The 27,260-nt window shown below is 29.3% G+C and overlaps 1 protein-coding gene across 7 annotated transcripts in view; it reads right to left on the reverse strand.

Moving 5' to 3' along the window:
- The window catches only part of LOC121114280 (3',5'-cyclic-AMP phosphodiesterase 4C), a 531,705-nt gene that overhangs the window by 164,222 nt on the left and 340,223 nt on the right, over window positions 1-27,260 (reverse strand). For 3 of the 7 annotated variants that reach the window (XR_011779171.1, XM_071886949.1, XM_071886954.1), the window contains one exon: window positions 3,441-3,623. Coding sequence is in view for 6 of the 7 variants with exons in the window: in XM_071886949.1 (XP_071743050.1) it covers window positions 3,441-3,623 (183 nt within the window). In the remaining variant the exon portion in view is untranslated. Of the gene's footprint in view, window positions 1-3,440; window positions 3,624-4,521; window positions 4,906-6,549; window positions 6,730-17,087; window positions 17,255-27,260 lie in introns of all 7 variants that reach the window. The other 4 variants (XM_071886951.1, XM_071886950.1, XM_071886952.1 and 1 more) reach the window with 3 other exon arrangements.

The following is a 27,260-nucleotide window of genomic DNA, read 5'->3' on the forward strand; positions in this document are numbered from 1 at the left end:
GGCAACGCATACTGCTTCCTCCATGATAGGATCCAGGTAAGGATAAATGCTTTAGGCAAATACACTAAATAGCTCTTTCTTAACAAACATATGTTCAATTCAAGTTAATTTTTAAGTATATCCACTTAAAAATGTGGTTTCATTGACAATTTAAAGATTTTTGAAAAATACGCCAACTCAATCTTAACACCCTGTATAATTAAATACACACATGCTTATGAAGGGAAAAATTTCAGTTGAAGCTAAAAGTGGATTGAAAAGTGTTATGGGGACTCTGCTCCATAAAATGAATAAAAATATAATATATAAGTAATAATAATATTAAAAAAAAAAAACGTTTTTTCTATCTTAAGTCCGGGACTTTACAAGCTATGTCTTATATAATTTCTTTCGTTACAATGTTTTTGTATTTTCCTTTCACAGTATGTTTCTCACTACAGCAGTAACGTATTTTCTTTCTCCAAAATCCCTCCTCGTTGATTGATTAGGGCCACTCATTATGGTCCCTCAATTCTAATTAAAGATTTAAAACGAGCTTAAAGAACTGTCAGACTTCATACAAAAATCCAAGGACTTGTTTTTTTTTTGGGACTTAGAGAAAAAACTTGAGACTCGACTTGTAGTTTATATCTTTCAATAAAATGTGTTTTCCCTCATCTCAGTTCTAAAATCATTTTCTTAAAAATTCATAATTGATTTTTTTAATATTGTCAACTCACTGTTTTGCTTTTTTTTTTCTACGACAATGAGAAAAACGTACAAATGAAATTAAAAGTAGAAAAAAAAAATCATATGTTTTTCTGATAGGAAGAGAACATTAAAATATCTTTAAAAATAGTTATAACGTTATAAACATTAAAAAAAAGCAGTTGCTTTCATAAGCTGCATGCTCAAAAAGAAGAAAAAATCAATAGAGCTCACAAGACAATTTTTAAATATAAAAAATACTATGGAAAATGTTTCATAGAGGGCACATCCTTGTAAGAGAAGTTGCATAGGCTGAGACATCTATTGGCGAAAAATAGAAGGCTTGCTTTCCCTTTATTTATACACATAAAAGTAATAATTAAATTCTATGAATAAAGATTTCGTTAGATGCTTTTATTTGTAAAAATATTATTTTTTATGGAAAATATTATTAGATTAGGGATTTCTGACGATGTTTTGAAACAAAGCAAGGTTATAAGGATATCATTGATTTTTACAAAGAGAAAAAAATCAAATCAACAAAAGCAATTGAGAAACAAAATATTTTTTGTAAATAAAAGAAACAAAAAGATCTGATTGACATGATAAGTAGATATAAATTTAATTCTAAAGGCAAAGATAGTTTGTGACCTTCGATTCCATAAATGTATCTTTCTTAGTTACGAAGGAAAAAATCTTTTAAATCGAGAATGTCAAATTTGATACATGAGTTTTCTAATTACTCTTTAAAATAGTTTGGAAACTTATTCGATTTAAAAATTTCTTATGACTAATATATAATCAATAGATCGTTAAACTTACAAAAATATACATTTCTTATTCAAAACTTTCAACTGTTACAAAAGTCGAAAAGTGCTAAAACTGCGTATTTTTCGAAAAAGTACAAATATAATTTTACAGGTATTGAATGGAAAAAAACATTCTTTTTTTTACAGGAACATGAAAAGGTATCAAATATGACAAGTCTCCCAGTTTAGACCCTGAAAAAGATTTGTAAGGCTCTTCTGGCGCCTGATGATCCCAGATTCATCATTAGCCACAAAAAAGTGAACACTGCTATCAGTGCAGATCATAAACTGAATGATTATTTTGTCTATGGCTATGTTGAATCTAAAATAAATTGATGATCTCATTCTATCAAGGAAAAATATGCCTTCCTGTCCTGGATTAATGCTGGAGGTGGATACTCAAATGAGTTTTTTTTTATCTCCGTCAGTATAATTCAAGCCAATTTTCAAGTAAATTTCCAAAAAAATGTGGCCTGAGAGACTATTTGAATATTTTAGAAAAATGCAGCAATTTTATTTTAACACCCTGTATTTAAGCATTTGCTCAGTTACTTGTAGATGAGCAGATTTAATACATTCAATTTTTACACAACAACCTCACATTTTTTTCCCCTAATAGTGAAGGTTATTTAAAAAAGCGATTACAACAATATGTGCAATTTCATATGTATCTCAAAATCGCATAGAAAAAGTTATGAGATTATTTTTTTAAACAAATACAAAATGGATATGAAATTGTCCATCGTGTATTTTTCATGAGTATACCTTGTTTGTGAGTGCAGCCGAGTCCTAAAAACGTTTTATCTACTTTAAACCAATGTACTAAATTAATTTAATATATTCTCATAACATTATTTTTGTATTTGCTCAAGAAACTTTTAGATAAATTTGTAATATATAAATATGGCGCACATAAAAAACCCTTACTTTGCTGTAACATTCCATATGGTTGAAAAAGAGGCCATCAAAGTGTTATATTTATAATTATCATAAAAACATTAATGGAAGCCCTTTTCAACTCTTCAATTATGAATTATGTTCTAAAACCTTTTAATCTAATCAACACATGCCTAGGTGTTGTCAAAATTTAAATACCTCATTCTACATTAGAATGTTCCGTTTATGGGTTTATATGCTGTATTTTTTTTACAAAAATACTGTTTCTGTAGTGGACAATAAAAAAAGTTCACCTTGGTAAAGTTTGAGGGTTTTCATGAAATTAAACTCTTAGTTGAGGTGATAGATGTTGAACAAAGGGAAGATATATTATATTATATGAAAAAGGGAACCTTTAATCATTGAATACATCTTAGACCCTTTAAATTAATAGCACTACAATCGTGAGGGATGTCGAAATTGCATCTCTGATGTCTTTAAAACTAAATAAATAGATTTTTTTTTTGATTATAATGTAATTTATTACTTTTATTATCCTATCAATTACTTTAACTTCAACAAATATTAAAATGTAAAGTTATAAATATCTGCACAATATTGGTTAACGCCTATCACAGCTAGAGATAACATTTATACAATACTTAAGTTGTAGATTTTTTAGAAATTATGACAAAACATCATATATTTGCTCCGGGTTATACGCAACCGAGGCTGTTATTCTGTTAGAATAAAAGTTCACTGTATTTTTGATTGATTAATAGAATGCTAAAAATATAATTTTTGACTCATAGCATCATATTTGGAATTGTAAATAGGTATAAAAATGATAAATTCGATCGATTAATCCCATTTTTTTTTCAAATGAATATGCCCCGTACTACACCAAAAAAGCTTGAAAATTTCTAAGTTTGCCAAAGTCATTTTTTTAGGGGCAGAACAGGTTTTCTTGAAGTGGAAAAATATTAATTCAAAAATAGAACAATCTAATACACTTATTTATTATTGAGTAACAAGTTGCAACTTAAATACAAATAAACAATGTCTTACCTTATTGATGGTTGAGGTATGGTATCAGATGTAACAGATGAATTTCGGGACACAGATTTCGATGATGATTCGATATCATAGTCCGATTTGTAAAGAAAAGACTCTCTCCTTTGTTGGGGTTGAAGTGTAAGTGAACCCTCTGTGATTCGGTTTGGTGAAGAAATGGGTCGATCTCCATCGAAGCTAATTTTAAAAAGATAATGAAAATAATTTAAATATAAATAAATCTTTTTGAATATACATTGTGCCCAGAATTAGAGTCCAATCAATTTTAACGACATTACATTAAGGATATTATGAGTAATCTGAGTCAAGTTATGTAGGGACTCTACAGCCTTACAGTGTAAGCAAAATATTACAGTTGTGTATGCACCATCAGGGGGAAACGTCTCCCCAAGTTGTTTAGAACAATGCAAAACAGTTTGAGTAGATATTGGTCGATTGTAACAAAAACAATATTTAACGCGTAAAAAAGTATTAATATAAATTCTAAAACAAATGATAATCTGTGCATAATTTAGTTTTTTTGAAAGGACTCTAGTTCAGTACCACTCTGTGTATTATGAATCATTGAAAAAAAAGATAACGCACCAAGCTTAGTAACTATACAATTATGTAGGCACTTTTTTAAAAAAAAAAAAACTATACATTTTCGACATATTTTTTTCAATGCAGACTTATTTTTCTATCCGAAAAATAAACTATTTCTTTTATCTAAATAAATGGTAAACTTTTAGTATTTATAACAATTAATTAATATACAAAACAAAGATATGGGCTTTTGACAATTCACTAAAAAAAAGACAAAGTATATGAAACTTCAAAAAATGTTTTTTTCCCCCTTATAATAAATAATAACGGACAAAGTTATAAAATAAATAGAACCAATGCAAAAGAAGAGAAAAAAAAAACATGCAATACTCAAATTTGTCAGCGTTTTTTTGCAACATGATTAAAAATAGAATATTTGATAAATAAAAAAGTTTTTCCTTTTTTTAATTTTTTTTTCTTTTAAATTAATTACGGTAAAGAGTTTAATTGGCATTGTTGAGTAGGTTACAAGTACTCCTCACATATTTACCTGTAACGTTTGATTTTTAAACTAATAATATTAGCAATTGCAGGAATGGGGGTCGTGATGTATGGGGTAGACTTCCGTCTCATTGTATTTCGTGCCTTTGAGTCGTTCCATACCCAAACAAACTCATCCGTAGATCGATTACTACTTTTGCTAAGACTATTACTCGTGATTTCATTAGAGATAATGGAATGAGAGGAGGATTCAAATTCAATGTAAGAGGCCACAAGAGAGAGTCCAGCCCCAGAATTTGTAAATGTGTTTTGCCTTGAAAAGTTTGCACTTTGAAGACTTGCTCGTCGGAAGCGATGTTGGGAAGTAGTAGTAGACGAGTCCTGAGGAGAAGAAGATGGGGAGGCTAAAACTTCTTCCACTTCTTTTGGGGAGCTGCATTTTAAATAGGTTAGGGTTTCCCAAAGTACGTTTATTAGTGCCTTGAGTACCTTATCCCGTCCTCGGGAAAAAAATGAATACACACCCATCCAGGGGTTTAGATTTCTAAGATAAATATTGTTTTATAAAATATTTATGTGTTATATTAGAACACTAACACTTGTAAAGGAATGAAGGTTCGAAAGAAACATTTATATCTGTACATATACAAAAAATGAATTTTTTAAATGTAATAAATGGCTTCTTATCTGCTTGACGTTAGCAAGAGAGAAATAAACTTAGTTTCCGTAGTGAAACAAAGTAGCAAAAAAAGCAAAACAACTTTCATCTTTACAAATGAATGCTTTCAAACATTACAAAATACAGTGTAATCGATAAAAATGCATCAATACCAAATATAACTTTTCCCACAATTGACCCTCCATTAGTCAACTGGGATATTATACAGCCCAAAGTTTATATTTCTTATTCCTTTGAATCTACATTTTATCACCCATTCTTTTTAGTATTTTCATGTAAACATTCAATCTGATTCTGCAAGAAAATCTTTATTTATCTTGATAATACCTTATTTGATATTTATTTGCATACTTGGCAATTTTTAGTCGCATTTTAAAAACTTTATTAAATGTATTACTTAAAAGTCTTTGAATTGTTTTTCTTTTGAATTCTTTGATTTTTTTATACAATGGGAAGCATGTAAAATTGTAGCTATTATTGTTTATAATACACAAAACCTCATCAAAACAATATTTATTCCAAAAATTTGCATAAAGTAATGAATGTTTCGAAGAAATAGTCATACGAAAGCTAAGTATTTTTACTTGATGAAAATAAGTAATTAAATCATGTTAAAATTACAAACTCATGTTATTATTTCAAAAGAATGGTTTATTTTTTTTCGATGTATTATTACAGTAACTTTAAGGCTAATTAAAAAGTTCTCAGACTTTTTCATTATGGTGAACTTTATTTCACAAGTAACACATTTCATCAAAAAGAAAAAAAGGTTTAAGTATGATTAAAAGTTAAGCGTACTCTTAGAAAAATTCATTTAAAGTTTTGTGTTTAGTGAATCCAGTTGTGTGTTACAGCGTTCAAAAAAGAAAATTCGAAAATTTTTTCAGTACCACTAAAACCAAAGCGAAAAGGCAGAGCAGGTGGGGGAAATAATTAATTAATACACCCAATACAGGATCGAATACAATAACAATGATGTGGTTCTACCAATTTTATTCTGGTAAAATTGACTTCGCAAAAGTCGATAAATTAATGTAAATGGTCGAGTTGGACCGGCATGTGAGCACTTATTCCATTGCCCAGGAACAGAATATTAGCCAGAAAACCGTTTGAAACCGTTTAAATTGGATAATCGCCACATTGTAAATTTCAGTGTCAAAATAAAGCAAAAAAACACTCAGAACTTTTTACTTCACTTCGTATATATATATTTTTTAATGATATTTATTTGTAGAAAATGTATTAAATAGTTAAAAAAATTATCAATACCTTTTAACAGTATTATTATGAAATAGAATGTGTTTTATTCACTAACTGCGTTATAAAAAGGTGTTTATTTACGGAGTGTTAAAAAAGGGAAACCCTAAGCCTTTAAAAAAAATATGAATTATAATATACTTGTCCTAAATGCTTTCGAGGTGCAGGTATATAAGAGTTTGAATGTAGAAGGTAGGGCTGCAAACTTGCTCTACGTCTCTGAATCCGGCCAAAACTTGATCCAAATGGAGATGAAGAAGTTGTTGTGAGTAGTACAGGAAGTGAGGGTAAAGGAGCCTCGTCCGAACTTGTTTCTGTTCCCTTTATAATTATGATAAAATATTGATAATATTTGAAAGTAAATTATATTTGTATTCAAATATGGGGATTTCCAATCGCAAACACGAAACAATAAGTACATTATAAGTTACATTGATCAATCTATTGCGTTATATTACCAAACAATAATGTTGCACATTAGGTATCTTTATTCCTTAAACGGATTAAATTAATGGATTAACTGACTAAATTAAATTTTGAAGCATTAAAACCCCTCCCACTAACCTAGCAATCTTGTGTGAAGTCCAAATACATAAAGTATATTTCTTTCTCTAGAATAACTACTTTGGAAATTAAAGAGTATGAAGTATAGAAATTCAAAGATTTTTGCTAATTTTAGCAAAAATTAGCTAGAACTTATTTACTTTAATCATAGCCAGCAACAATATTTCACTATTTTGATGTGAGAAAGCAAAATGGTAATTATCAAATGGGCACATTATTTACAAAATCTATTGACATTTTGGTTAATAATATTGCTTCATTTTGATTTAAAAACATATATCATGAGACATTTATCAAATTTTTTTTTAAAGTGAACTCACTATATTACGGCTAGTTAGTTAATAAAAACATGCTCAATAACTCTGCTTCTTCAATAAATTATTCAAGTAGTATAAAACAATAAACGTACAAACTTTGCTAATTAATTTACTTTTTATACGTATCATGCTGTCATGACTTAATACTTTAATAACCATCGTTAATTATAATAAATTCCTTTTTGTTTACATTTCTATCAAATGTTCCCAAATGAGGGGGGGGGGGGGGGGGGATGATGAAAAAATGACTATGTGTTCATTATTTGTTTAAATATAGTTGGCTTCGCGATTAGGTTTTTTCCACGAGGGGTGTTGAGTATACTTAAATATTACTATATGACTAACTTTGCAAACCCCATGAGTATGTCCTTTTTCTAAATTAATAAGGTCAGTTCTGCACAGGTTAGAAAGAGTTGTATACGTCATGAAATAAAGTGAATCGAAAATGTTAAAATAATATCATCGGTAGCAAAAAAAAAACCCGACATCTCGTATGGGAAAATATACTAATGAGACGTTTAGCTACTTTGTTTAACAGCTAATATCTTTATTTTATTTTTTCTATATTTGACTCATGTCTCTTATTTATATAAGGCTGTGGTAAGTTTTTCAAAAACGAAGTGCTCAGGACGTTAGATTATATTGCATATGCACTGCAAGAGGAAATTTCTTTATCAGTTGTAATTTTATTTTATATTTTGCACCATGCAGTCATAATTCCCTTTTAGTAACATGTCTTTTTCAGTAAATATACGCAAAAAAAGAAAAAAAAATGGTAACTTATAGATCTACTCAGGATCATCTTGGGCTTAAATGTTAGGGGATAACTCATTGTAATCAAAGATAATATGGTTACTCTGTTAAATAAATTAAATTCCCAGTTTGGGTAATTTATTAGTTAGCCATCATATAATTTAGAATATTTTTTTCTTTCTCTTTTGGGAAAAAGGCTTAGAAATATAACTGCAATTGATTTTTTTGATAAATCATTCATGATATATATGCTCGCATTAAATATGTGAAAAACGTCAAAAGTCTTTAAACTATTCGTCCTTTTATGAATTACTTCTGCCTAATTTGAAAATTCAAACGTACTAGCGAGCAAAGATCTTATATAAAGATTCATTACTGATCTCTGTCAGCAGGTATGTCGTCTACCAAAGTTGCCAAAATATAATTTTCTTTTTGATTTACACTCACAAAGACTTAAACATTTTTTAAATCCCTGGTCATTATGGGAAATATCGAGTAATTACTATTGGGTTCGATTAAAGACATCAAACAAAGTAAAAAAAGTCATTGAATTGATAAGATCAATTTTTCAAGTCAATTTCACAACATCAATTATATATTGCATAATGCAATATGTAATAGATATTTAAATAATAATAATAAATTATTTTAAATATTTGTAGAAATTATAAATACAACATCACTCAATACCTATACAATTTCTTATTTTCGATATATCCCCCTGAAGTAGAAAATACCCTCTAGCTTGGCCCCAAAGTTGTTGTTATGTATAAATATATAATAGCTTTATCAAAATAGTTTGGAACGGGTCTTTTTCCATTCACCATTCCATCACTTCAACAGATCTTGTGATCTTTCAATGTGGAGTATTTCTAAAAATTGATCTACCTCCTTTCTATGTATTGTTTGAGGAATACTATGATTGCCCCAAAAAATGGATTGTTATCAAGAAAATACTTTACAACTTAACATTTTCTCATAGTGAATAATATAATTATTTGTAGTTTTCATTAATTTTGTAGAAACATTCTTTCATTCAACGGCATTCACTGATAAACATTGATTAGGGATGTGAAAACTGTCAAAATATTCGTGAGCATACATTATACAAGAACTACAGCTTGATAACCTGGAAGTAGGGTTGGATTTCTCCTAGGACTGATTTTCTAATTTTCTTTCTTTTTGTCTGATATTTTTTACTACTCAAAGTCCCTAATGACTGAGTAATCAGTCTTTCAGTCCTAGCTATTTTTTTATTTCCTTTACTCCTGGCTAGGATTGAATAATATAAAACAAAGGGAAAAAAATGAATCATACCTATATCTTATATTACTCGATCCCTGTCTGGCCACACATATCTAACTATTATATTTTGGTCTCTCCTTGAAAGAGGTTAGGCTGAGCAGCTGAAAGAACATAGTTAGTAACTACGTCATTTAAGCTATTATAGTTTTTATAAAAGAACGATAAGGATTAGTCCTTTGACTGAAATTTTAGTATTTTTAAGTATTTTAAGAAGGACCAAGCACTTCCTGCAAAATAATGTGCTCTTATTAAATATTTCTACCTATTTTGAAAATACAAACGTATTTTATATATAAATAACGTTTTAGTAAGAATATGGATGGAAAATTTCTACACTTATTGTTGGGTAAACAAAATGCAAGAGATTTTTTTAGCTTTTTTTTTACATTCTAAGTTATTTTATGTTTTTGAGAAAGTTTCGGTTGGAATTGGAAAACACTTCATATCGAATTTAAAACCAAAGGAATAAATGCTTAAATAATAAAAGATGCTTTCTGTATTTTTGTTCTATTTCAGAGTATTTGTTTCTATATATTTTTTTATGGGTATAAAAAGTTAATATTCTCATATGACAAGAAAAAAGCGTGTATGTATATATAGTTCTCAAGCTCAAATAAAAAAAATCATAGAGGCAAACTAGCTGTTTGAAAATGTATAGAAATATGACATTTTTAATGAAAATTAACTATATTTTACTTTCCTTTAAATCCTATAGCGAGTACTTCGCTTTCATGTTTAGTAACTTCGACGAAAGTACGAATATATAGTAAATTAAACTGTTGATGATCTCAGTAATGTTAGCGTATGTGAGAAAATTAATTATTTTTTTATAAAGGTTCATCCCAAGCCAAATCAATCACTCAATATAGCACCATCTCCGATTTTTATTCAAATTTGGCACATATAAACGTAAATATCCCTAATTGCAGCCTTTTTCGTCCTTCGTTTCAGAACACTTAAAGTTTCCATATCGAAATAATCGAATAATGATAGTAGCATAAGGTGAGACTGTTCTGTGTTAAAAAAATGTTTACTAGTGGTACAAACTCTTCCAAGATGCCTAGGAAAAGGCCAGTAGAGATACCCAAAAATCGATGAGCACGCAAAATGTTTTAGCTGCGATGCCATGAGTATACATTTTATAAATAAGAAAATGATTAATTTTTTTTTCAAAGACACTATATGTAAATATTTTTGTTAATGTAATTTCATTCAGGATTTGTTTCCCTTTATAATTTTTGGAGGGAGAAACTCAAAATTATCAATCAGGATTATTTTTGTGTTTCAATGAATATCCAAAGTAAGACCTGATTTTTTCATAAGATTTTATGTATAAGAGATTAAGTTTAATTTATGTATAGGTCTAATAGGATTATTTTTTCAACCTTATATTTTGTTATTTTATTTTTTTCTTACTAACAAATAAAAATAAATCAGCAATCATAAACATAAAGAGACATACAATCCATAAGAATGATTTTTTTTTGTTGATAAGTGTAACTTAACAAAGATTACTCTGAAGATAATACATAATATATTTGAATCTCAATTTTTCAACGTAACTAGTAGTCCATTAAATTATGATCACATTGAATTTTATTATTCTACTAGGAATAATTTATTAATGAAAAAATGAATTTTAACAAAATTAAAACTTTAAGTAGATATGTGTTTGAGCTCTCTTAATCTTTAATGAAGGCCTGACACCAGCTGCTGATGTAGTCATCTGTCATTAAGTCCAAGTGCTTGGTGACAGTGGCTTTGAGGGCCTGGGTGTTGGCATGACGGACACTACATGCTTACACAAAATGTGTAGTCAAAAGGGTTGGTATCAGGGGTATAGAGGGTGAAAATGATCAAAAAGGAGTTCAACAGAAATCAAAAGAGTCTTGCAACGGAGAATATAGGATTTTTTCATTGCTGGCGTCAAAAGTGGCCTCTCCACCCTACCAAGTCTCCTTTGACTCACTTTTGTTATAGCTGTCTGGACAGCCTGGTGTGAAATCCCGATCCTTTGGGACATGGCGAAATTGGCCTGGGTGTTTTTCTTTAACTCCGGATCCAGTTTGTTCTTTTTGACAAATCCCTTCTTCTTATTCAACGTTTCAAACCTAATGACGGCGAAAATTGTGGTCCTGGAAACACTCAACTGTTTGGACTGTAGAAATGAAAATTCATTGATCGCGTTCATTGGTAATTTTCTCAACTTCTACGTAAGCTAGAGAGCTCAAAATTGCATTGTTTTGTAACTAATCGCTTATGCTTTAATTTATGAAACTATGAATATATTTCAAGCAATAAACCTTCATTAGTTATAGAATTAGTAAGTGATCCAATTTCAATGGACCATCCGGTACATATCTTGTATAACATATCACTGCGGTACTTCCCTAACACAAAAATACAAAGTGTGGACACAAAAATCGGTGTGGTCCAACTAAACTACGAAAAACCAAATTTTTAATGTTTAAATACTAAATTTAGTGCTATTCTGTATTCAATATTCCCTCCTTCACAAGCAATAACAGCTTAGATACACCACCGAACGGATTTGCAGCTCTTGACAATGAAGACCATATCATTGGCGTACCATGGTTTCATGAATGGAGCTTGGAGCAAATCCAAATTTGTATCAGAAGATTGCACTAAATTTTTCTCCCATACATCTCAAACAACAAAGTCCAGGGGGTTGATAACAGTGCTACGTGTAGACAGACCAGAAGTTAACCATATTATTTCTGCAGTAGTTTTAAGAGATGAAAACGGTTTTTGCAGCCTTCTCGGCACTGACACTAGTGCGGAGGAAATCTTTTTTGTTGTTGCTCCGATATTTTTAAACATGGAAACATAGGATTAAAAAAAATTGTAAATGTTTTATGATGTCGTTTGATTACGTCATGAAAACTCGTAATTAAAAATAACAGAGATAAGATTGTAAATAAATGCTGCTAGTTTTGATGTTTCACTCCATCTGTATTTTTTTAATAGCTGACGAGGATTTTTTTTAGTTTCTACTTATCAGTGTTTTGAACGTTGGTTCGTTGAATTGGAAGTAGCTCCCTAAAAGCTGTGAACAATTCTAAAGAATTATAGAACAAAAGTTTCATAGTTAAGAATAATTGCCTACCTACTACCAAGTGATTTTGTGCCTTTTTACCAGTTTTTTTTTATATTCAAGGTTGCGTGATAAAATAAAGTTATCAATGTGTTACATTAGCAAACACAAAATGTGTCTTTAGTAGTGTGACAAGCTTATTCAATATACATATGGTCTTACATTATAATTCAATTATGCAGAAAAGTGTATCAAGTATTGAATCTAATCTATCAACAACAACATGTGTATGTATATTATCTCATAATAAGTTATGAGCTGCTGTCGAAAGAACTCTAAGAAATTTGATCCCTATTGTTAAGTATGCATTGCATTTTTTTGTATATATATTTAAGTATCAAGGAGTTGTTGATATGAATATGCATCAAATCAGTGTTTCTCAAACTATTTAAGAATAAACTTTTTTATGCTTAACTCAGCTGGGGTGAACAGCCCAAGGTTTATAAAAATACTTCTTAAATCTACATTTTATTGATAAGACTTTTCCGTTTTCTCCTGAAACAAGAAATCAAATTTTATACAATATCTTTGTTTTTCTGTCTTCTATAAATAAATAAAAAACCTTTTTACAATCAGCTAGGTATTCAACATTAATTTTCAAAGTTTTTCTCTTTTAATATAACGTTCAAAAGGTCAAACACAGTCTTTTCTATATTGTTATTTTAGATCTAGAAGTAATGCAGATCTAAGATATAGAGTGCACACTCATAAATGAGTCTCTGCAGATAAAATGTGTGTTTCTTTTTCTTTTTTTTCTTGTTCATATAACAAAAGAAAAATATTTTCATGTACTATTTTTTTGCTGAGTTTATACTAGGTTAAAAATGTGTTTTGTAATAAAGTTTTTTTATATTAGAATTGATTATATGTGACAGTTTATATTTCCACTGTTCCTGACTTTTTGCCAACACCATTTGATTTATTTATGACCAAGATTTGATTTGATTTATTTATGACCAAGATTTGATTTGATTTTTAGTCAACCATATTCTCATGGTTTCCCATTCATGTGGAAGCTTCGTATGTTTCAAACAATAATTGTAGATCAATTGTTTAGGGCAAAAGTTTCCTTAGTAGAAAATGAGAAATAACTCAAGTACTTTTTATTTTATTTTTCTTAATATTCCACAGTTTGTTGATTTGAAGGAAAACAAAACAAAAAGTATAGTAAACAAAAATGTTTAACATACTGCAAAAAAAAAAAAAAATCAAGACATTTCTAAGCTATCCAATGTTTTGTTTTTTTCATTCTTCCATTGATCTGAGTCACAAATGAGCATGACCGTATGAATATTATAGTTTCATTCATAGAGGTGATTTTAAACTTATAAATATGATATTTTAAAGTCTAACAATAAATTAATCAGGATATCAAAACAAAGTCATAAGATAAACTTAAGATGTGTAATTTTCTAAAAAAAAAAAATCGAATTTTGTAAATGTGTATGTTTTGTTGTCCGATAATTGAGTAAACTTCAAAAAATTCGTCTTTATCATTTTTTTTTTTTCATTGCAATTAAGTTTTGAACTTAATTACAGAAAGTAAAATCATATTCAAGACATTTAGCCTTACTTTAATCTTAAGTAATCTTTATGCATTAGATTTTAATGATAAGCATAAGATCGCATGCGTCCTTCTAATAATTTCCATTGATCCTTAATAATATCAAAAAATATTTAATTTCGAATGTATATAGTCTATAATGAAAACAATAAAGGTAACTGGTTTCACACAGGAAAATGGGATGGTTTAGTGAAAAAAGAATGACATCATCACCAGCTGAAAAATAATTTTAATCGAACAATTGATGACATGCTATAACTTTCTGACGTGTATTAGTATATCCTTTGTTGTAGTGAGGGTGTTACAACAAATTCAATTGAATTATATATTGGTGGTTGAAAACAATATCCAAAAAATATATTTTCAAACTAATGGAGGTCTTACAATAACTTTACAATAAAACTGGACAAAATATGTGTATTGTCCAGTAAAATACAAATAAAATAGTACTTTTAATGTAAGTATGGATGGTGATGTACCTTAACTTTAATTTAGTGATAGAAATTACATCTAAAAATATCAGCTGTAAAATTATGTACTTAATAATTTATTATAGAAAATAGTGAAAATATTTGGTTATAGTAACAATTGTTTAGTCAAATAGAATATGAAATTTTCAATACTCAAATGTATAATAAATGAAAAAGTACAGTTATATTTTTGTGAGATAAAATACACTTTTCGTACCCAAGGAGACAACAATGTTTAAGAAATTTAAACGAGATGCGCAAAAAACTTATATCGGCTTATTGGGTTGTTCTTTAGTTTATGAGTTATTGTGCAATGTAAAATATGCTGCTACATTTATATCTACAAAACTATGAAATCAAAACCATTTCGTGTCTTACTTTTTTTATGTTCCTTTAATTGGCCAGATAGAGTTGCACTTGTTTAGTATAAGTAAAGATAATAATATTACATTTACTCCATCTGACTTCGGAATCTTCTCTGATGTCCATATAAATAAAGTCCTTTTCTACGTTTTCGACCTTGGCGCAAGCTTACGTACATTCAAGTTGAAAATAATAATTTCCATCGAGCTACGTTGTTCCATTTAATTTGACACAGTTTCATGTTGGATGGAACTAATGTTCAAGCTAAGTAATCGCTGAAAAAATGTTTTGGGGACTCTGCTTCATTAAGCAAATAAAATATGAATATAAAAATTTTAAAAAGCCAATTTTGAACGGAAAAACAAAATTGTTTTCTTTGTTAAGCCCCTGACTTTTAGCCAATCATTTATCTAATATTCAATGTTTGAGCAATGGTATGACAGTAACCGCAAAGTAACATAAATGTAAGTAATATTATATAAACTACCAATTTATCACTTTTGTTATTATTTTATACGCTCTGAAATAATGTTTCTTGTTTAACATCAATTCTTTCTGTAATAAAATCAACCCAAGGGAAAGTCTATTCTTTATTTATAAACAATGAATTCTTGATCACAAAAAATACATTTTACTTTTTAAGGAGAAAGGATTTGGAAGATCAAAATATAAAGAGCCCTTCTAAATTTTCGTATCTCGGAATAGTTTTTTTGGTACTGAAAGGTGTGAAGTCGCTATCTTGAGATATAAGCGCAAGATAAGCAATTATTAAAACTGTGGACACCTTGGCGTCTGTGTTTTTTACAGACAATTATCGCTATATGACATATATCCATACCCTATAGCTATAAAATAACTAATGATTAACTCTTAATCAAACCATGGTGACGAAATAGATTAATTAACAAATCAAACATTATTTCATGAGAACTGTTCCTACTTACAATATCTTGATCGTAATTAATTAGATATCAACGATAAAAGATGCTTCTGTGCTTGAGTGAAGTTCTAGATGTCAAAGTAGATTTCCCTCATGTTTGAATGAATATATATGTGAAGCAATTACAAGAAATTGACCTTAAAAAATATGTGAAAAGGAAAAAAAACGGGTTTTTATATTTGATCTACTTTTGTATGATAAGAAAAAGAAAAACTATTCTTGTAACAGTAAATTTGGCAATCCAATAGATAGAAGTTCTAAATATTGTATAATACCCCGTATTGCTTAGAATCCCTATTTTAATTTAAATGCATTTTTTAAACAATAATGCTTACGAGTAGCCGTAATAGCTTCTTAAATATTGCATCTAATTACAATATTTTCTAAGGATGAATGGGAAATTATGTTAGTAGGATTATGGTATTAACCAGCTGATCTGAAATGAAGATATTATTTCTTTTATTCTTACATATTTTCAATCTTTTGACCCCATTGATATTTTGATATAATATATTTCTGCCTCTATTAACTCTATATATCTCTGATATCCAAACTTTGGATCAGGGAGACGTCAAATTTTGTGATGTGGATGTAGAAGAAGGACTTGAAATGGAAAACTTTTTTTGCAAATTGTTGTTCCTGTTCTTTAGCACCATTGTATCCATTAGGAAACAAAATCTCTTGTCTTGTTTGGTTTGATTATAGATTATTTTTTGCCATGATCGATGCTTAGAAATATCTTTTAATTCTCCATTTATTCATTAAACCTATGCGTAGACATTTTGGTGTGCAGGATTGGGAGGATCAAAAGATCAAATGCAAAATTAGTGGATGAAGAGTATGCCTCATAATTTTTTCTTTCCTTATGGCTAAACTCCAGATCGGAGACTTAGTACTCATTATTTGAAAAATGGGATCACACATAAGTAACATAAGTTGACTGGAAGTCCCTCTAGTAGCCTACACAATTGAAATATTAATGAAAGCAGAGAAGGTTTTTAACATTTTCCGGAGATTCATATAAGTATACATTTTTAGGCATCTTTTACTGTTCTAAATATAATTAATGGCTTAGAAATTGTACTTTTTAGTATTCTGTTTAACAGCTTAAAATAATATGCATCTTCTTTTAATACATACTTTAAGGTACCAGTCATGTTATTCAATGTTTTGCAGTTTCCCTAACTCATCAAACATATCTAAATAAAATTTAACTCTAATTGAAGTGATGAAAATTGTGTGTTTCTGGGCATGTTATAAAAATTAAAATAAAATCGATATAATAAACCTGACATTTCGAAAAAGGTTTTGGAGGAGTGCAGCTTAGCCGTTATGATGTTTCCTTAGAAGAAATGGAGAGTGGAAGAGGGGAAAAAACCACGACATTGGCCAGAATTACTACAATGTCGATCTTCAATTCTACTTTGAGTCCAACAAGGACTTACCCAAATAACTCTGCAATAAATCATCAAGATTACTCTCCGTCTTTTATGAGCACACACGAATCTTCAATAAGAATTTGAATAAAATAAAGTATGGTAGGAAAACAAGTTCACTAGACAGTTAAATAATAATGATAACAGAAGAGAATAGAAATTTCATTCTTCAGGTTACCGGCTCTATAAAAGCGGAGCAACTAAAAAATAAACACGATTTACATCACTAGGCTTAATTGTTGAAAAAAAAAGATGAACATTATCTTGTAAAGTAAAAAAACAAACACTTTCGTACACATTTGAAAGGGTAAGAAAGGTATTAAAAATAGCTAATTTTGACTTAAAAATACAATTTTTTCTAAACTAAAAAAGTCTGTACAGCTAAAAAGGGTTTGAAAGGCTTCATACTTAACCAAAGTGATTTTTTTTTAGTTCTTAAAAGAAAAATATAGCCAAAAAGCAGTACAGTCTATTATACATAACTTCAAAGCAAGCAAGATGGATTTATCACTAAATTGAGTTTGGATTACATTTGTATTCTGAAACAAATTATATTCAATTTATATGAACTAATTCTTTTTATTTGCATTTAAAGTAGTTAAAATTAATTGTCACAATAAAATAATAAAAAGGATAGAGTTTACTTTTAAGGTCATAATGGAGATATAAGTCAATGTTATCAAATAAGGTTAAAAAATATATTTAAAGTTAGGGTGTTTTTAATTTATTTCACAAATATGTAATATAAAGCTTATAATTGACTATAATATTAATAAAAATATTGGGGTGTTCAAATATTTGAAGTGAAAAAACACAATGCAACTCTTTATTTTTGTTTAAAATTAAATTTATATTCACGCACCACATATATAATATTACTTTTTGGCAGTGAAAAAAATGTCTTAAAAAAAGTTATCTCCTTTCCTTTGTATATTATATGTTCTTAAAGATATATATTTTTATGCTTATAAAACACTGCGTAGCTGCATGTTTTGACTTGTTTGCCATAGTATTTTCTTTATTTACTATTGGGCTTGAAATATACAAAAAAAATATGGCACCATTATATTTTCAAAAGGATGAAGATATTTAAGTAAATGACCAATTCTACTTTGTTCCCTTCAGAATAAATGATTTATATGCTGTTAGTCTTCGTAACTCTTCATAAATAAACTGGGATTTTGTATTCGCCAAAATTTTATATAAAGGCTTTAAATCTGTTTAAAACAGATTTTATAGCGGGAATTTTTTTATAAACTCCTGAAACTTTTTGTTTTTGTAAAATATTTCGTCAATTATGAAATTTTTAATCAAGGAAATTGGTGAATTTGATTAGTTTATTTACTTTAAAGCCGTTCTTTTACTTTTTCTTTTTATATTTTGAGGTAGATGTACGTTGTGCCACAAATTAAATATCGGCTGTTACTCTGTAAATTACATTCAACCTCATAAAAATTAAGTAGTATATTTTTGGTACATAAATTCGTTAATAGCTTTAATATTTTATATACCTACGCTCTCATGAGAAATGAAGTTATAATACAAACAAATGATGTCTTGATAAGATGTATAGAAATAAATGATCTATATTTTCCCTTATCTTGAAATCATGCAAGTGTTTTTAGCATTTTAATTGATATTTACGAGTGCCAAATTGATAAAATAGTTAGGAAAATATTAAAAATTTAAATAACGTAATATTTAGTCCACGTTGACTGAGTATTACATAAGCTTGCTTAATATTTTGGGTAAGGTTTGATCCCAGGGAAAAAATGTGCACTCACCGAAAGGTTTATAAGAAGTGCTGTTTTTTGCTCTTGAATTGAAGTTGTATACTTTTTATTGTATTTACATCAAGGAGTATAAAAATAACCTTTATGATAAATTTTTTGATTTTCTCTTCTACGATGAACAAGATTGTAATGTCATCAAATGGAGAGGAACAACAAAAATGTTGTATACAATGAGGTTTTACCATAGAAATTTACCTATTATATAATTATAGTTTATAGTAAATCGTTTTAATTTAGAATTTTAATATAAAAAACCTATTTTTCCTTGACTATCTTTAAGATAGCGTGTTCATGCCAGTAGTTAATTATAAATAAAATAAATGACACACATATAGCAAAAACAAAAGCCCTTAGAATTACGTATAACTTGTGGATTTTATTAGATTTTTGAACTAACAAAACCTCTTTGTCACTAAAAAAACCCTCATTAACTTATATTAAACGATTGTACAGTCCAGATAAGCTACAAAAAGAAGGTAGTGGGTGAATTTTTTTTCAATTTGGTGCAACAGATACAGGGAAGATCCAAGAATGAAACATACATGTTGAAGAAACCAAAACAGAAGAGGGTCAAAATTTGGCCTCAAAACATGAAGTTACTGGTTCAAGCCTACAAAGGTCACGTGCCATTTTTGTCCCACTTCCGCAAATGTAAAAATACAAGTGTAATGTGCTTAAACGCAGACCACCTCATTAATATATGTCCATTGCTCTCATATGAGAGATATCAAGCCATGCAAGAAGAGGTTCAAGATCTTAGTATTCTTAAATTTTTTCAACGCACAAAAAATAAACAAATAATTGAAAATAACTATTTTTAAGTATGAATTAAGATCAATTTCTGCTGTAATAGCACATATACCCCTTTTTGTGGTCATGTTCTTCGCCGTATCTACGTATTGTTTTGTAATGTATACATATCTATACTATTTTATAATGTGTGTATGTATTATGGCAAACAGCAATAAATTCTTAACAAACGAAAAAAAAACAGTCCAGATGAGAGTGTAAATTGCAAAATTATTGAGCCTAGAACTTGAACCAGCTTTAAACATTGTGTACGAAGATGCTATGATTTTTTGTTAAATCAAAATATAAAAAAGTAGATATAAAGTATATAAAAAAAAGTTATGTTAATAAAATACATATACCATATATTTAAATATAGCAAGGATATTTGTTATTTTGAATGTAGAAAGTTATTCTCTTTCTAGCAATAATTCCCCCCCCCCCTCCCAAAACAAAAAGTAATAATAATAAAATATATATATATATATTAATTAGTTGTTTTAATAAAGTTACATTATGGGCAACTCAACAGAGTGTACATCTCTGCCTAAAATCATTTCCTCTAAAAACTAACAACAAAATGCACTAACTTGAACAATGTATCTCAATTTCTTTTGCTTCACCTAGACTTCTCAAAATTTGATATCTCTTATCATTAATATTATAAACTTCAAACAAAATTTCAATTGAATTAATTTTTATCTTTATCTGTTTCCTGCTTTTCCAAAAAAATAACTTTTTGTGTGACCTTCATATTTGACTTTGACATATCAAAATTTAATGAGGTCGTACTGTAAACATATAAGACTACCCTAGAATGTTTCCTTATAATCGATGTTAACTTTTTGAGTAATTTTGGTCAGAAACAAACCGATACGACAACATAACTTTCTTGGAGTAAGTAAATATACTTTAAGATGTAACTGCAAATAAGATTGTATTGACAGGTAAAACATATTCTATGGAGCTTATGATCATCAAAATCTATTTGTATTATATTATTTACAAATAAAGCAAATTTGATATCTATACGGCCTACCTAGTATGGACAAGTAGTGTACAATCCATAAATGTTCTAACTCATGGGTAGTAATATTTATAAATGACTTTTTCAAGTCTATAGAAATAATTTACTAAAAGAAAAAAGTAAGCAGAGAATGTTGAGTACATGGTTTTAAGCTTAACGAGATCATTTATTATTCAAAAAAGTTGCTTAAGAAATTGATGTGACTTTAACGGTCCATTCTTTTTTCAATATTCTTAAAGTATTATACATGCATAGAGAAAATTGATAGTATTCTTAATACATTTCAAAAGCAGCATGCTAAATTATTTTAAGTAAAAAATAATTTAAATGTAAAAATTACTTTTTCATACATAAAACTAAATCTAAAACCGATAGCACGTTGTTACCTTTACTGTATTTTGTAACCTTTCCTCTAAAAAGAAGCAAAAAAAAAGGTCCTAAATTGCCTTATAGTTAGGCAGTTACGTAAATCGAACCAAATGTTGTGTATTTTTTAAGTACCCCTATACTATCATTTTCATATTATTACTCCACAATTTTTAAAATGAATTATACATATTTTATAGTATAACGCCGTGATAGATCAATTATTAAAAATATACGCCATCGTAACCTTTTTATTTCATTAAAAAAATTATAATCTTCCATAAATGGATCTTATTTTTTCATCTCAACAACTGACTAAAAATGAGATCAAATGATTTTTATAGTCACCTAAGCTGTTGTATGAGTAGGTAAAAACTTGACCGTGATGCACTAATACGGGATCTGAATGAGGTCATCATACATGTGTTCAAATTGTAGTAATGTCGATTTTTTCTTAGTCTTTTTCGAAACTTTTGGATTATTAAAACACTAATATTGACCAAATCAACTAAAATGGATTTGGAATACTTTTTCATTTTGGTACGTTAATAAGTCAAACTTTTCTTCAACGGCAGACATTTTCATGTTGAGAAAATGAGATATTACAAATTTGGTTAAAAGATAATTAGATATACCTAGTGTGATCTTATGAACACAGTCTCTTTATCAGACAAAGGACCATTTTAGAAAAAAAAACTTTCTTCTCTTTTTATAACCAGTATATATTTCCTTTTGAAATCTTTCTCGATGCGAATAAAGCTGGAGTCATCAACTTAATTTGGAAAACAAAGAAATCAAACACGAAAAATTATTCACAACAATCCCTTTACTTTGTGGTTATAAAAGTTGTTTTGCCTTAGGTTGGCAACTTTCTCGCTATTTACCAAGAAGACACATAAAATAAAAAGTGAATGTTTTTTGTGCAAAGAAGATGTAGAATGTTTGTTCCACCTATTTTATTATTGTGATTGTGTGAAGTCTCTAACTTCTATTGCGTTAAGTGTCATAGCCAATAGATTTTGTCAAAGACTTTCGTCGGATTGGCTCATTTATTTAACAATGAGAGAATTTAATGACTTCAATGCAGAGGCGATTTGACCTGAGCCTGTTATGATAATATCTTTAATGCCTCCAGATCACTTCTCTTCTTATAGGTCTAAAAATAATAATTTTGATTTATATGGGCTCAAGAAATTAAAAATATGTTACAATTTATATCTTTATTACATAAAGGGATATCTTTCATTCTTTGGACAGCACAAATAAACTATCCAAATTTTATTCAATTTTTAATAACTTTAGAAAGCTTATAATGTAAGATTTTTTACATTGAATAATTCTATTGATTTGACAAATTTAGTTTTAGTTAATAGAGAATAATGATACTTTAAATATATTTTTGTATATTAATTTTTTAAAAATGGAAATTTGTTAAATCCATAAACCATTCTGCATTAATGTAAAGGTTTTGTACTCATTTGTTTATATTCTTCTTTCATCTCCTTTTTTTATTTAATTTAATTATTTAAAGTGAAATATAATTACCATATTTGCATCATGTATGTACAAAACCTTCGTCAAAAAGAGCCATAACACTAACTAATTATACGAATATTGAAGAAAACAAAATGAAAAACTATATAATTACAGGGTCTTTGAGATAAATTGGGACAGTCTTTAACTGTATCTATATCAATAAAAAGAGTATGTATAATATAGTTATCATTTGAATGTACCCTTTAAGAGTTTATGTTTTTACTTTTTGATTGAGTCCGTTTTGGACGTGATCAAACAATAAGTGACGATAGAACAGCGAAGAAGCAAACTTGCTGACACGGGGAACGACCCTCTTGCTAAAACGAAGGAAAAACTAGACCGTGAACCATACTTACCACGGCAAAATGATAGGCGGCTGTCCCATGAAAAGTCTGCTGTTCCTCAAGTTTTCAAGCCCAAGTTTCCAGCATCTATTATGTCCTTGGGCTTTTTGGGCAGTAATGGGTCAGTGATTCCCTTGTTCTTCTTTAACACGAAGGGACAGGTCGGGTCAAATCAATTTTGTGTGGTTTTCAAGATTATTGTAATTCTCTAGATGATCAATGAGTTCAATTAAATCCATTTCTTATTTCAGCAAGATTGCTCCTGCGCAAACAGCCAAGAAGACTCAAGACATTCTTAATAGCAATAAATCCCTTTTTAGAACTGCAAAACATGGCCACAAACTCCCCTTATATGAATCCCTTACAATTCTACTTCTAGGGAAAGTTAAAGGCACAGATATTTACTACCAGCCACAACAGTATCAAGGCCCTGAAGTCATTCATTAACAAGCAATGGACGGCTATTGATACCCGCAGAAGTTGACAAGCGTACAAGGCCTTCAGTCAAGAATATAGAGAATGGTGGCCAAAAGTGGAAATCACATTGGATAACATTATTACCAATAAAATGAAGAATATATTTAATCATCACACTTTTTTTTCTATTTTGCATCCTTTATTAATCTAGAAGGAGTTAAATTCAGTCCCAATTTATCTATAAGACCCTATATATTATAATAACAAATTTTGTCTGTTTGTAATTAGGAGCTTCTTTTTTGTATGGGCGCTGAGGTTCTTACTCCTTCGGATATTACCAAGAAATCTTCCGTTAAATAATTTTCTAAAAGACCGTCACTAACAGTAGCATGATTAAATTACAAAAAACATGATTTTTATAGGATCAGAAAAAGCGGAGTAAAACCAATTTGTGATGTTTTGTTTAAGCACTATAATTAGATATAAATTTTATTTTATATGTTCTCTTTTAAAGAGCAATATCAGTCTACCCACGATGGTAAACAAATGGCAGCTCTTAAAGATGAAGGGTTGTGTCCATGACGTACCACATTGTCATGTTGTCAGCTCGGAGCGACTCCAAATTTGAATTAAAGTTGCGTCAGACATTTTTCTCTAAGGCACCCAAACCTTACAGTCCAGATAGTGAGGTCAGGGTTTGAGGAGGCCACCTGGTGGCATACAAAATGTCCGGCATATTGTTGCTTCAGAAAGTTGATTCTTCTTCGATGTATGGGAGGGGGCGCTCTTTCATCGACTTTCTTGATGTTAAAAGCACTCCGAATGGAGATACCAACAGTTTCTGCAGCATTTTTGTCACTGAAAATAAGGTGTTGGAGATTGTACACGCGTGGTGTTTTTAAGGAAGATTTTGGCGGAATGAACTTTGGTCTTATTCATCACTACGCTTAAAAAGTCTCGACTATAATGTGTAAGTGCGGGTGAGAAAATGACTTGTTCTACCTACCACCAAAAATATCACCAGGCTGAAGACCACTGTACAGAAGCACTGAGCTAAAACGTCGGCGTCAGCCGTAATGAAAGTTTGCCAAATGTTTCAGAAAAAGGTGGAGATATATATCGCTATAAAGAGCGGAATTTTTGAAAAGGAATACCTCTATATATGTTGTTCAACTGATTATAAAAAAATATGTAACGTTAGTATTAAAAAATTTAATAACTTATTTGTCTAAATAAAAGTGTCCGAGTGATATCGAGAAAATGTTGTTTATTAATCATTAATTTGAAGTTTTAATACATGATTGTAAAGACTCATTCGGCTTGAAGTTTTTATAATCTTTGCATTGCAAAAAATACGGTGTATTGATAATAACCGTTGCCCCACGAAGTACCAAAGATTTTTGAATCATGAAGCTTTGCTACTACAACAATCTTAAAAGTGTTTAGTCCCCTTTTTATCCCATACATTGAGTCATATATAATACCACAAGTGCATCATATAAATACACTTTTGATACTTAAAAAATGAAAGTAAAAAGAAGGAATCAATCCAACTTATTTATGTGTATGGTAACTGGTTTGAAACGTTGTTCTATATATATCCAAAAGTTATATTCTAAAAATATAATATGATGTATTTTTAAAGCAGTATGATATGCAACATTTATGATATCTAATTTTTTTTATATTAAATGACAACTATATATCTCTTTCTGGTGCGCCAGTCAACTGATAGCCTGGTTCATGTATTTCAAATTTATAGAACATCTTGTTCATCAATTACTAAAGGGTGAAGACTCAAAAATTAGAATCCTTTTCAAGCCCGTCTAGCCTCAGTTCCAGAGAGTCTGATAATTTTGTATTTGCTACCATTCGAAATAACTGACACAAAGCTACAATTTATGTTTGTTTTGTTTTTGTGCAATCAAAAATGTATGATAAACAATCAAAATGGCAGAGAGAGGGTATGCGATCTCCTTCGCTCACAAAACGATCTCCAAAAAAAGATCATCACAGTGAACTTTGTTCTGAAGAGGAAAAATGACCACTTCTTGGCTGAATCAAGAGCTCAGGTCTAGGGAATATTTAGGACCAAACATCCAGCCCCGGTGATGGTCCTTGGCATCGTGGCGTCTGAAAGCAGCAAAATCCCTTCCTAGTTTTTTATGGCCAACGATAAAGTCAACATTGAAATCTACTACAAGGTCCTCAGGTACCATGTCTTGTCATGGTTGAATAACACATTCCCTAGGAACAACTATGTGTTTACATAAGATGGCACCTGGCACACACTTTCACGAAGGTACCACATTTTTGTATGGAGAAGATGGTGGATATCTTCTTGCCCTAAGACTTCTGGCCTTTGTCCTCACCCAACATGAACCCATTAGACTTGGTTGTATGGTCTGTCTTGGAGCGCAAGACGAAAAAGATTGGTCACCCAAATGTCAATTCCCTTAAGTCCGTGATCACGGAGAAGCAGAACAACTTGTCTCGGAATTCATGAAGGCCAGTTGTGCCCCTGCTCGTCCTAGTATTGAAGCCATAATTCAGAATGGAGAGGGACATATGAATAAAAATTTAAAACAATTGTTAAATGACCAACTTTAACAATTCAAAAGTTTGCCATAAAAATTGCACAAAATAAAAATATGTAGATGTGGAAACGCATTTTTAAAATTTTTTAACTGTTGAGTTTTCAACTTGTATTGAACTTCAGATTTGATTATTCAATTTTAATAAAGCATAATCCCGCAGGCTCTAAAAAAAACTTTCTAGCGTCCTATAAGTTATAATTATAAAATGATCAAAAATAAAAAATGACATACAAAAATCGCTTAAAATTTAATATTTTTTATTCAAGTATAAAAAACGAAATACTTAAATTTCACAGAATAGGAAGTCTCTGTATAGCGTGGTTTTAGACACCTCGGATTTCCCATAACGCAGGAATTTGGAATCATTCTGAATCCCCGTATATTGTGGTAATTTCCACAAATAACACGTTTTTTTTAATATTATGGGAATAAATTATCAAAAGCTATATATTGAGGTAAAAAATTTTTTAGTAGTTGTTGATGATTTCTTTGATATTATTCCTATATATTCGTATAATATAAATTGATAATTTTTCCTAAGGGAGTGTTTCCGGTAAGTACTTGATTTTGACACTTTCACTTAAAATTTTTTTTACTTATTTATTATACAAACTAGCGATTAAAAAGGTTGTTGAATAAATATTGGTTAATCTCTGATTATTTCAACTTTAAAGTATTGAAATGGCTGGATTTAAAATCAAGTATAGATCCTATTAAGATTAAATTGGATCACTATTGAACAAATATTATTTTATATCATTTATGATGAATAAAATGATTTTATTGCTCTAACTATACTTTAAAAAAAAAAAAAGTAGAAAAAGTGAACTTTAAAAAATAATTTCTCCCATTTTACAGATTTTATAAATAAACAACTTTTATTTGTAACGTGTATCTTTCTTGCTAATAAAAACAAAGATAAGCAAGGACACTCTGCATTTATTCTTCACTAACTGAATTCTGCTATTTACCAGTATACCACTCAACAACCAATTCTGAGGAATTGGGTACCTAAGTACATAGTATATTTGTTTCAAAATTAGTTATAAAGATTCATTTTAGGTCACAAATGTATTCCTTTGGTTTTAAATGACACATATTTAAATATATAGATTTAATGTATTAAGGTCATTCCATATCAAATCCCCATAAGCGA

Source organism: Lepeophtheirus salmonis, chromosome 3 (assembly GCF_016086655.4).
Source record: "Lepeophtheirus salmonis chromosome 3, UVic_Lsal_1.4, whole genome shotgun sequence".
NCBI classification, from domain to species: Eukaryota; Metazoa; Arthropoda; class Copepoda; order Siphonostomatoida; family Caligidae; genus Lepeophtheirus; species Lepeophtheirus salmonis.